The sequence below is a fragment of the Pelmatolapia mariae genome, linkage group LG2 (assembly GCF_036321145.2).
Source record: "Pelmatolapia mariae isolate MD_Pm_ZW linkage group LG2, Pm_UMD_F_2, whole genome shotgun sequence".
NCBI lineage: Eukaryota > Metazoa > Chordata > Actinopteri > Cichliformes > Cichlidae > Pelmatolapia > Pelmatolapia mariae.
Genome location: NC_086228.1, coordinates 32938352 through 32951951, shown reverse-complemented (window position 1 = coordinate 32951951; position 13600 = coordinate 32938352). Strand labels below are relative to the sequence as shown.

The 13600-nt window shown below is 38.5% G+C and overlaps 1 protein-coding gene across 1 annotated transcript; it reads right to left on the bottom strand.

Moving 5' to 3' along the window:
• Positions 1–2629: 2629 nt before the first annotated feature.
• On the bottom strand, positions 2630–7273 carry LOC134637883 (uncharacterized). Its single transcript, XM_063488431.1, has 8 exons — positions 7219–7273; positions 5339–5485; positions 4925–5091; positions 4545–4681; positions 4330–4423; positions 3381–3543; positions 3155–3222; positions 2630–2956 (listed from the first exon to the last, which is right to left on the bottom strand). Exons 1-8 carry the CDS (start codon positions 7271–7273, stop codon positions 2630–2632), a joined length of 1158 nt encoding a protein of 385 aa, XP_063344501.1.
• Between the last annotated feature and the right edge of the window lie 6327 nt (positions 7274–13600).

The window sequence follows — 13600 nt, the reverse complement described above, 5'->3', positions numbered from 1 at the left end:
TAGTCTGTATTAATTGTCTGAATACAAAAATGCATTAAAGCGCAATTACTGTATGACTACTGTGTTACATTCAGTGAAAATCCTTGTTAAGTCCCTTTACAGGATAAAAGGAGAAAACATAAAATTGGTCACATAAGCATTTTAATAAATATTAAATTCCAAGCACCATACAGCATACGTTCACAACAAAAATAATGGCACAATGTACAGACCATCATCATCACCATAAGCACTTTGCAAATCAAAGGGCTTGTATATTTCAATACAGTCTGCTTTAACAACATCTTTTTCATCCGTTTCAAACACTTTATAAGCATGGTAATGTTCACTGAAATTTTCAACCACAAGCTTCTGAACTATGAAGTAGGTGTGACTATTGACCAAAACTATTGTTTTTATTCTGCAAAACACCGGCATCTCATGTTCAGAACCACAACAAATGACCAATCCTGTTCTGTACTCAGTCCCATTAATGTTAATCCAATTAGCAGAGAAAGCCTCTTCTGCAACAGCAGGCAAGCCTAGGGAGATCATTTCACTATTTTCCTCACTATCAACATCAAATGATTTCAAGGGCCCATACTCAACATGGCTTAAAGGACATGTCTCCCACTTGTATGCTATGGATGTTTGATGTTTTTTGGCAAGTGACACTGTGATGTTCTTAAAGTTCTTAAGGGTGTCTTTGAACACCCTATGTTTAGCCTCACCTCTCATGCTCCATACATGCAATAATGGCCCAATTTTTCTGATGCAAGTTGGGTAGTGCAACATAAAGTGGTGTTTGGGAATCATGTTCCTACCTGGATACAACAATTTGAACAAGTCATGATGTTCCATTGTTAAATGTTTTAGAAGCACAGTCATGCCATGTGTAACAGATGGAGAGAATATGATGTTAATTATTTGCAACAATAGCAATAGCATAGTCCAGTTCTGATTTCCTTCTGGCACAATATCACCAAAAATTAAAGGAATGTTTCTTATCAGACAAAGAGTCTGAATGGAGTTAAGACCTATACTATTACCACTACTGTCTAAGTTCACCCTTGTTGGACGATTTTTGCTCTCCAAGTAGCCATAGTCAAAAGCATAGATCCGTGACAAAAGAGCATGTTTCGGCAGAAAATTGTCTGACAGATATTCCAACAGTAACTTTATCTCATATTGTGCTACCCCTTCGAGAATATCATGCATAATGTCCAAGGAAAAGTTCTGGCAAACATGAAAGAATTGAAGAGTGTTCAGTGTAGAATTCTTTCTTAAGCCAAACACATGTAGCTTTTGAGGATCAGATTGCAACTCACTGCAGTGCATTTCAAAAAGTTCTTTCCCTCGTAAGATGATCTTTGGATCATCCTCAGTATACACACTCTGTGCATCCTGTTTTGCAATTAAACACAAACGACAAAAGTAACGTCCACTGAAAGACTCAACAAAACCCAAAATTGAGTGCATCCCCAAGTTGTCCCCAGTTATCTGACATATAGTGCCATGGACCTTTTCAGATGAGAAGGGTAAATCAATGCCATGGCTCTCCAAAAACTTTATGTCATCAATCAGAGGCTGTAAAATAGGATCAAAGCCGTATTTTTTCACATCTTCTGCATGAAACAATGCAACCAAATGAATGTTCATCAATGCAGAATTTAACTTTGGAGGCAGATTTCTGAGGACAAAATAGATTGCACCAACTTTGTGAACACCACGTTTGGAACCAAGTGGATTAGCAGTCTCAAAGTCATCATAATAAAGCTGAATTTGCAAAGAAGTCTGTGGTTTTGAAAACAATGGATGAGACTTATAGTAACTCCCATCACAAAAGTCTTCATATCTGTCTTCTTTTGATACACATAGTTTAGCAAGCAGCTCGCAAATATAAGAATTGCGACATATAAATTTGATTGTTTACAAAATTGGAATGTACACAAAAGTGTCTTTTACTGGTACCTGGTCATAAGTGCCTGATTTTTTATTTAACCTTGTATCATAGCGTATTCCTAAAGTCTTTTCCACTGGATCCACAATTCCCCATTTTTCACGGAAATATGACTTTCTTTTAGCTTCAGTGTCGAACTTCTCAACTGGATTGTCAAAAGTCTCAAGACATTTTTCCACTGGAGATCTAACAGGATTTTCTGTTGGCACAACGTTCAGTACTTTATGTTTAAACTCACAGTGCAGTCCATCAGCAAAATCTTCCAAATCACAAACAAGTGATGACACAAAACTATTTGCCAAACCACTACCATTGAGTTTACCAATAATTTTAGTGCAAATTGCTTCAGAATTTTTTTTAATTCTTTGACCTGACCCATTGTTTTCAGAACACCCAACCTCTAGGCTCTGAGTAACACTTGTTCCTGCAACTGCTATGTCTGTATCTTGTAATCTGTCAAAATCAGCTTGAAATGACTCTGAGGGTTCTGCATCACCACTTTGACAACAATCTTCATCATGAACACTATTTAAATGTTTTTTTAAACCAGAATATGTAGTGAACTGACGGCTGCAACCATCTTGTGAACAAGCCAACTTAAATTTGGTGCTTGGATAAAAACTGTGACCTAGTCGCAAATGACTTATCAAAGCCTGACTGGTGCTATGCAGAGTTTGACAGATAAAACATTTAAACATGGTTCTCATTCAACATTTTGGCACGCAACTCACGAACACGTGGTGACTCATCTGTTGAGGTGGCATCAATGTTGAATATGGTGGTCTGCACAAAACTGTAGAGATGAACCAGTGACTCGTCGTAAGATAAGTTGAACACGTAGTGGGATTTGAAAAGTTCATCAAAAGCACTGAGTGAGCTGGTGGCTTGGCAGGGGATGAGCTGTTTGTCCACTGCGATGTAGAAGGTGTCAATGCTGTTCTGGGTTCGACCAACAGCGAGGATGTATGGTTGTTTACCATCTCTTGCTTGCAAGTGTTCATCAATGCTGCAGCATGACTAAAAACAAATGAGATATTGACATATAGGCCTAGCTTATACTTGCTGAGTATGAACCATTCATTCAGTTTGACATTATGTGCCTTGCTAACTTATTACAAAATACTAAGACACATACTTCATGGAGAGGAAAACTAAAAAGTGCAAAAACTGAAAAAGTGTTTTGTAGGATTTTAAAAAGTGAGACAACATATTTACCTTGTGAAAGTGCACCATTTTGTGTGCTGCATCAGTTGGACTTATTTTGGTTCTCCTCTTTCGTCCAGCTGTGGGTGGCAAAAGTTGAAGGAGTAGCAGCAGAGAGGCCATGTCACTGTCCCAGTCTGTGTATGGTTGAATTTATAAAACAATTTCAAAATGACAGGTAAAAATAAATATTATTAAAATCAAACAAGCATGGTGCGACGCCTACCATTTGCATCACTCTCTGTTGGTTTCTCAGCAGCTTTTATCAAACGACACAGGTCAGTTGACTGAGTCAGCTGTTTGGCTTCTTTAATAACCTTTGGCTTGAATGACATGTCCCACTTCTCAAGCAACTTGGTGGCTGTTTCAGCACCAAACAGCAGCAGGAAGTCTTGATTGACCTGTTCATCATACACACAGGACATAAAGACAGTGCTCAACATTGTTTACATTGCAATGTGATTTTGAACAATATGGGATATAGCCTGACTGGGATGACCAATGATCACATCTTTTACTGTTGCCATCCACATCAGCAAAAAAAAAAAAAAAAGGATTAACAGTTGAAAATATCAAGTGATTTGACTTACTAGTCCTTTGACATCCAAAAAGCGTGGAAATGTTTTGAAGACATCTGCAGTTCTTTGTGGATCATGCACCAGATCCTGGCGATGTTGGAACGTCATTTTCATCTTCTGAAATACACTTGCTTCATCAGGAGAGTGAACAAGAAATGAGATGGCCTCCTTGCAGGCATCTCCATCAAGTTGCTGAGGCAATGTGGTTGCTAATCTTCTGCGCTTAGGCCCTTGTTCTTGATGCACTGGGACTTCCTTCACTGGCCGTTTGGTTGTAGACCTGGACATGGTTTTGAGGCGCCACGCTATATATCCAGTGCCTTTCACTCCGTCGTAGAAATGCTCCTGTCACATTTAAACATAGATGAAAAATAAACATCAAATGCAATCTTACAGACTTTGCAGATTCAGCAAAAAGAAACCCAAGGACTATTATCATGTAACAGGTGCAATACATGTTAAACAACATCCACAATTTCAATACAGTTTTATGACAATAGTTATTAAGAAAGAGGAATTAAGATTTTTCTTTTAAATCATTTAGCTGATGTAATTATTCCATGATGAAAACTAAATAATGTGCTGTTTTACAATCACTGCATGACTTACATAGCCGTTTGGAGAAAATGGATCCTTCAATGAGGGAAAGAGTGTAATTATTCCAAGGGCATATTTCTCCTTTTGCTTACGGGAGGGAATTCTGCTATAGAGGAAATACAATTGACAATGTTAAATCAGAAGTATGTGTCTTTACTGCAGTATACATTACAAGAATATTCCATATGGCCCATCTTTACTTTTTTATTAGGTACTATTACTCTTACCCATGTCGCTCAGTCATATCACTTGCCAATATGTTAACAAGCTGCCGCCGGGTGCGGTGGCTCAGTGAATTTTCGGCATTGTATTCTTCAAGAATTTCCTCTCCACCAGGTTTCCTAGTCAAGGCATTTTTAACCATCTGCTCATATAAAAGGGAAAATAATAACAATAAAAACTTGTTTGTCAGTAAAGGTGAAAGTTTAGAGGAATGTCAACAAACCTGTGAAAGACATATCTAGCAAGAAGCACTAACTTCTACTAACATTTTTTCATACAGGGCAAGTTGGGAACCACCATGTTTTGAATTTCAATTTGTATAACAATCTACAGTATAAATGGTGTCAACTCAAAAATACAAAAGACATTTTCTGTTCTCAATTACCTCTTTTGCAGCCTCTGACACAGAAACATTTGGTGCAGAACTGTCTTTGCTGGATCTACTGCGGCCTGCAGGAATGCCCTTTTCCCTGAGGTCACTGTCACTTGATGAAAGTGATATAGTGTCCGTGAGGGAAGATAATGTATCCGAGGAGGATGGTGTGGAATGAGCTAAAGGACAAAAATCTTTGGGAGAGATGATTTGGTTAACTTTCTTTAGGCTACTCCACAATGCCATTAATAACACAATTTCAATGTTCATGTTCAGACAACATTCTATACAAATATGACCCAGCCCTGTCCACTGTCATGTATATTGCATGAAGACAGGTCAATGTCATCTGCATCAAGAGCAAAAGAACTTGGCTCTACATTGAGTGGGCTATACTCTGAAAATTTAAGTTATGATAACATTTACCTTCATCTGAAATCTTTTCACGTATTGTCAGGCATAGGTCTGGTTGGGCCTCCAGTAACTCCAGAAAAATGTCTTCTTCGACAGCTGTGTCAGTTTCATCGAAAATATCAAGGTCAGCAGCATCCGGAAGTCCAAACTTGGTTTTGGCTTTACAAAAAGATAAGCATAATGTCACCTAAAACGCCTGAAAAACTTTTTTAAAAACTAATTTTGACTTTTTTATTTAGCTAATATTTATTAACAGCTGTTTTACCTGTCTTTAAAATGGTTAAATTAGACAAGTCTGCAGCAACAATACAGGCCTAGGCCTACTGCTCTGTACTGTTTTTAATGTCACACATTAAAATAAAATGTGTTAACATTTAATTCGTTTTTTAAATAGATGAGATGCAAACATGATGAACTGATACATGTGCAACAAATTTTGTTCTGCCAGGTTATCTTACCTTCACTGATGAATTCTAGATAAGTGAATCCTGCGTGCAATTTAATGTACTTCTTTACATTGAGGTATTTCACTTTCAGCAACATGTCTTACAACAGCACCTGGTGGAGAGAAGGGGGCACAGAATATTTTTTACCATATATTTAAACCATAGCTTAAGTGGCAACAAATCCGGACAACTTTAAGAAAATATTAGGCTATACATTGTGTGATGATCTGTGAAGGGGTGACAGACCACTTCAACCTCAGGAACATAATTTGGCTTCCCCCTGCGCACTAAAATAGCCGAACTTGGGTACACAGAAATAGCATCCAATGAATTATCCACCCATCCACATGTTTATAAGACGACAACGGCGATCTTCTCGTCTGCACGCAGGCTAGATACTTAGTTCTGCTATGTTGCGAGTAAATCGCTGTAGCCTACTTGGGGAAAAGCATCTCTGTTTAAACCATGTCAGGATGATAATCCACATAAAATTTCCTGTTGAACGCACACCTGCCTTCATCACGCTTTCACTTATGACAACAAATATCCCTTATACTGCAAATTAATGAGTGCAAGTCTTACATTTATATCGGGAGTTTCTGACACATGCACAGCCGTCTGGCTAGTTGCTACTTTGTGGTGGTTGTTTTGTGACACGACATGCTAGGATTATCAGTGGAGGCGACGTCAACGACCCTCAGTCGTTATACCGCTTTGTCTTAAACACTGGATGGTAGCCTATTTCACTAAAACTGTAGAAAAGGGGAAAATGTTCCCTTAGATTAGGCCTACTACAACATGTATGATATATCCTAACCGTTAGCAAGCAATCCATGCACAAACGCAGCGCGCCTTGCTTGGTCACTAACATCTAACAGAATTCCATAACCCCCTGCCACTTCAAAGATTTGTAGGCTAGGCTACTGCTAAACTCGCTGGTAGCACGTGTAATTAGCCTATCTTGACGCTTTCCAAAACTTGACTTGAACGTCTCCATGTGATTGTTTAGTTCACTTTTAAATAGGATATTTCTGAGGCGAATGTTCGCTTCCCTTAAAAGCAGTGGGCTAAACGCATTTGTCTTAGCTGCCAGCTAGGCTACCACAAATTCAAATTTTAACATTACATTTAACATATCCAGAGGATAGCTAACTCCTCCCTCGTTTCATTTAATAAGCATTGAACACTGGAAAGCATTTCTCTTATGACATTAGAACTAACTAGAATTGAGAATTATATTAAGCACGCATTTATTTTCGCTGCAATATTAACTTGTTATAGAGGATAGTTTAGCTACCTAAGCTAACGAATCCCATCTCTTACCGCAGATGAATACACTCCACATTAGGAAAATATTGCATGCTTCTGATAAATAATGTTATAGGCTAGTTAGTTACAATATTTAATAATGATAAAATAACATAGGTCTTGTTGTATAGTTCTTACCTGAACAACCTCCTCGATCTTGACAGCAAACTTCTGGCGGACTCCTCATGCCCATGAGCGCGAAAAACCCGGATGTGGAAATCAACTCCAAATGAGTGTTATAGTATTGACTCTTTGAAATAACTCCGGCTACAGAGCTTTTTCAGCACCGTTAGTGTTACTGCAACTCTCAAACCAACACTTTTCAACTCGAAATTTTTAACACCAGTAATTTTAACTCACATCAACACTTCGGATTTTGCTGTGTAGGTCTTGAATAATCAGGCACCATTATACCTTATTATCCTAGTATATTGTCCTAATAATAGGACAATAATAATGGGAAAATAATACCATATTATTCTAATAGAGCGTACACACAGTGTGTGTCCTGTCTCCTTATGCTCTCCTTTTATCCTTTTACCTCCAAACTGGTCATGGTAGATCACTGCCTTTTCCTGATTGATTCTGCCAGCATCCTGTTTTTCCGTCCCACTGTCACCAACTATAAGAGTTTATTATGGTTGATTATTTGATTCATAGGGTTTTCACCTTTAATACTGTAAGTTCTTTAGCTTAGAATATATGGCACCTTGAAGTGACTGTTGTGAATTGGCACTATATGAATCAAACTGAATTGATGTGAATGGGATAACAGAGTCTTAAAAGGACATGAGCACAACAAAGTCGGAAGACTGTCTTACCAATTAAAGAAACTGTCCGAGGAGCATACAAATTGACGTCTGATAGACACTAACTGTCAGTAACAGTAAGCCAGTGTCACTTAATTAACCTACGCGCAGGTTTAAAGCTTCTTTGTCTCCAAAAAACAATTTAATCAGCTTCTGAAAAGAGGTAACAAAAATCTGTGGTTTCTCTACACCAGAAAGGATTGAAGATAACTTTGCATTACAGCCCCAGTATCTCTTCCTTTGAATATATTTCTGGTACTGTAGCATCTTCACCTCTCTCTCTCCTGCTGCCTGTCTTATTCTCCATTACTTGTCTTTCATGTCTCGCCCACTCTGTCTTCCACTTTTGGTATGCAGTACCTTGCACTGATCGCCAACTTACCTAATGAGCAATCGGTGCATTTGGGTGACTGAGTGTGATTGCATGAGCAACACTCCCGTACACATACTCCTGAGCTCCAACAGGCAATTATTCATAGAAAGGACAGTTAAGGGCCACCAAAACTTTGCCCTTCCTCTGTGTAATTAATTTTAAGTGCAAATGATCCTCTTCCTTGCATGCATGCTCATGGGTGGAAGTTCAAATCAAGTCATATGACGTGAGATCAAACTCTGTTTTATAATGGATTAGTATTATCTGTCATATTTCATAACACATAAGGTGGAATGAAGCCTCCACTGGTGGTTCTTTGATAATAAATTCATTCCTTTTGTAGATAATAGTAAACTCCCACCTGCTTTTAAACTACCGTTTTATACCTCATTTTCTAAAAAGGCTTTGTTGTTCAGAGCTGGCTTCTCATTACCCTTTGCAAACAACAGCTCCTTTAATTATATGACTGCAGATTTACAACAGGGACTCCACAGGAAATGACTCATTAGTAATCAATGCATCCAGGACCTATGTAACTTTTGCATTAAATAGTCAGTAGGCCATGAGGAAAAGGATTTTCCTTTACTAAAGTATTTAGTAGCAGCTTTGTTCATCAATTATACTCACCTAAGAAAATCATGGTCTGGTCAGAAACGAAGGATATTTTTTGGTAATAACATATATTAAATATTATTTAACCTTCTGTGGTCTAATTGCAGCGGCAGCAGCTATAAGGACTCTAAGTTTAGTAAAAACCCAGCAACCCACATTATGGGAGTCTATAGGGACTTACTCCTGCTTTTGTAACCAGCCTCGAGCGCCCATTATAAGTCTTAGAGTTTCTGTGTTAGCTTAATTTTTTGACCCTGCAGGGTGCCACTTGGTCTCCAAGTTACCCCATAAATATTTGATGTGGGTGAGATCAGTTGACTCTAGAAGAAAATCATTGCCAGTCATCACTACTTAGACTTCTTTGTCATAATCTGAGACTTGACACACACATATTGACACAAATGCAAGATAGAAACAAAAGTTAAACAGGTTCATTGCAGTCACCAATTAATAACAGTCAAGGGTTGAAAAAGGAGTTGTTTGGTGTCTTCTTCCTGAATGGGCAACATCAGGGGGAATTAACCCAAAAGTAAGTTTCCTGTAAAGTCTAAAGTCTAAACAGATTTTGCCCTACAGCTTTCCTTGTGTCCACACATTTTCCCAAGGCTGCTGGTGTTTGCTCAGAATAAAGAAAAGTAAGCCCAAAAATACACAAATAGTTTTCTTAAAAAGAGCCTTTTAGAGCCATGCTCCACCACCACGTTAGCCGGTGAATAATCAGCAAACTCAAGCAGGTAAGTGATTAGCCATTTCCTCCAGGTGTATAAGCAGGAAAGGCAGAGGGCCAGGGAAGGCTCCGCCTCAGGAACGCACAGGCAAAATTACTTCACATACACCTGCACTCAGCCAGTGAACAGAGAGAAAGAACAAAAAAGTAGAGAAATGACAGAAAAGCAGGTTTAGGTGGGAGGTCAAGGACACTATGACACTTTTGTCTTTTATTTGTTTAAGTTTGCATCACCACTTGAGTCTGTTACAATGAATTCTTTGCCACAAAGCCAATCAGTTGTGGAGCGTGTCACTGAAGAATAAAGTAGTGCTTCTCCCTCGTCAGGGTGCAGTTGATTCTGTGGATTTTATCCACTGTGGTATCATTCTGTTATGTTAGTTATCTAATTTTTCTCCATCAGTAATCAGAAAATACCACTGTTTAATATTGTTTAATATTCACCACTGTTTAATATTGCTATGACTATGCTCTCATTTTCCCTTCTGAAAAGTGGTTTGGAGATGTAACTTGTCATCTGAGAATATCACAAGACAGCCTTATTATAACAGAACCTTTGATAATTATATGTACTAGGGTTGCTTATCTGTCTCATTTAGTGATCTGATGGTTTGTCACTTTTGATGTCTGAATGTGCTTTGGATACAATTGATGCTCTTCCAACTAAGCATTTTAGGTACATGCACTGACCCCAAAGAAACCTTCAGTAAAGCCGTCAGTTGACAGAGAAAGACCATGATTGAACAACAATTTAACTTCTGACATGCTCGTTTTTAGTTCCATAACCCTCCATAATAATACATTTTTTATTAACGCAATCCCACTTATTTCTTTATGGATGATTAAAATTCAAAATGAAACGGAAGCACAGTTGTGTTGTGAAGTATCCTTAGGGACTGGTATTTGCATCTTGTTTCTGTAAGAACACTGATAAAATAGGTACAAACTCAGATGGTATACCTAAATCCACCTTCACACTTTGCATGAATGTAGTGTCTGTATCCAGAAAGAAAACTGTTTAGTTTTTCTTATTTCATTTCAAGATGCATTGTGAACAAATAATGCAAAATGATAGAGCATTTCTCCAAACAATTCCAATAATTCTGGATCAAGATTAGACAGGATCCAAAACCTAACCAGGTCAAAGTTTGGTCACGTACCACTTGTGGTAACACTTTCATGCAAATTTGTCATGTTTACACATTTCCTGGACACCAAAAGCAGAATTAGACAACAAAGTTTGAAATTTATGTGTTTGCTTATAAATGAACTGGTATAGACTGGTATAATGGTGGCGAACTGGTAGAGTCTGCAAAAAGGTTAGTTTGTGTTGATGGAGAGTTAGGGCAACAGTGTTCATAGAGACTGAATGGACTTTTGTCTTACTAAATATCCTGATGGATAATGACTTGGAGGTGTGGGAGAAAGTGAGCACAGGAGAGCAGCTCTGGCTGAAGGCAGAGGCAGCAAGGGAGTCACCCCAGACCACCTGGAGAGGAAAGAAGAAACCCAACATTCTGCCCTTGATCCTCACAAAATTCACCAGTAACATTTTAAGTACAGTGGAACCCCGACTTACGAATACCCCATTTAACGAAAAATTCAAGTTACGAAGGCGCTTAACGGCAATATTTCTGCCCGTGTTACTACAAAATGCCCGTGTAACGAAATCCGCTGGCTCTGATTGGCTGAGCCCAGAATGCCTAGAATGCCCACAATGTTTTCCGAATCATGTGACAACCCCCTTGGCTTTCGTACTTGCGCTTCGCTGTTCCACTTGAACGACGTATTGTTGTCGCAGTTAGCAATTAGCCTATAGCCTATCGTTCACTCAAAAGGCGCGATGGGTGCTTCGACTTACGAAAATTTTCGACTTGCGAAAGACCCTCGGGAACGAATTAATTTTGTAAGTCGGGGTTCCACTGTGTGTGAGTAACCAAAGACAAACCGACCAACCCAATCATATAATCTCATGCACGAGATAAGAATAGTTAAACAGTTGCAAAGATGTTTTTCTTTACCTTCTCTCTGCCCCCCTTTCAGTACTAATATCCCTAGTGTCCTGTAGCTTAACCCTTACCCATGATTCTTTGTTTTTAACCGTCCTCTTTTAGTTATTCATTAAGGAATGGCAATGAAGAAGGCTGTAAGTCTGGTCTGCAAGCAAAAAGATCTTCCTGAAACATTTATTTAATATAGAACTTTAATGAGGGGTGGGTATGTGGGGGAAGGTTGGCGTTCTCAGTGGAAATGTGTGTATAAGAGAGAAGAAGAAAGAGAGTGCTGAAGCTGCACAGACGAAGAATCATGCAAAATTTATGGCCAGGGGAAAATCTGACACTGCTGTCGAGGGACAAGAGGTGAGGAAGGATAAGAAGGCCACGCAGGAATGGAGATGAGGAGGAATGGAAGGATGATAATGTGGGTAGAGGAGGAGGAGTGGCTGAAAGAGGAAAAGCGGAAAGAGGATGAAATGCAAAGTGCAAGAAATGAGAGGGCAGATAGTTTGTCTGTTGCAGAAATTGAGGTAGAGGAAAGGTCTGGTAAGAAACACAAACCCCTGCCACCGGATGCTTTAACATATATTTGGAATCACTGAATTTAGAAAGAGTAGTACTAGATTACTTCCAGTTAGCTGTACTATTAGTACTCCAACAGGGAAGATTGATGCTAAGTGTTCTCAAATCTCATGGAATTGAAATGTTTTTCATACAGCATTGCTGTATCAAAGTCTCCTGGTAAATATAGGGTTATGGCTTATTTGCTGAAATAATAAGCAGGAGCGGGGTGGGGCTGCAAGGACTAAGAATCCTGTGTAATTTGGATCTCACAGAGAGATTGATACTAGGGCTGTCCAAATTCAGCATCCTTTGAAGGATGCAGCCTCAGTAGTCTCTCATAGGCATAGATGTTTATGTATGCCTTAGCTGAAAGAAGCTTGTCCTAACAACAGAGCTGGCTTATCAAATTTTACAGTCACCTTGCAAGACGTTAAGAGACCAACAGCACTGTCATACCAAAGGTATGGCGTCTAAGGTTGGGTTGGGTCGGGTTGCCCAAATAAAATAACTTCGGTTTTGCTTTTATCTCCGTCTATTGCTGTGTGCACTGTTGGATTGGGAGAATGTGTATGTGTTGTATGTCACAAATTCATCATTTGAGGACGTACAAAATGTGCAAAAGTCTGTGGAAAAGAAAAGTTATTATTTACATACTTTTATGCATTTCCGCAAATATATAGTCTCAAGAATGTTTCCCTTTGTTTGTGGTAATAATGTGTATTTAATTTGAATAAGTAATTATATAGTATGTTACAGAAAAAAATGTCACTGTTACAGGTATGTTAAGCTGATCACTTGGGACTTGAAAGATGCATATTCATATTCCACTGGCAAACCTTTTGGTCTAATAAAACAAATGTAGGTTTATGCCTCAGCTGCCCTAAATTAACTGTGTTATCAAGGTAGTGTTAGTTATTTCACATTGCCTGTTTAATTGTAAAGTCATTTACATCAATGTAACTGTTTTCTTTTGCTCTTTTAATAGTGAAGTTGAGTTGCTCCAGTGGATGCAAGCAAAGGCTTAAGTTTTACATCGCCAGGGATGATCTTGTTCAAAGAGAATTTTTTCAGATGCAAAGACAAAAGGACTCCTCTCTTAACATACTGAATGTGACCTTCATTGAAAAGCAGAATATAATACTGATGCACTAAGCAAAGAATTTTAAGTTTGTAATGCCATGCAATTTGCAGGAAAAACTCAGGCACCACAAACTGCTAAAACATATTTATAGACATCATTAATTTACTATATCATGTTGTCATGTTCTGTATTTAGAAATGATGCAGGAACTTGAGAAAAGACTGCTTGAGAGCTTTTTTAAATGAAAACAACAAAAAAAGATGATGACACCTGGTTAGTGTTGAATCTGGCATTTTTAATGCCTTTTGGAGAACACAGTCAAATGCACATTATCCTAAACAAAGGACTGGCTATTCT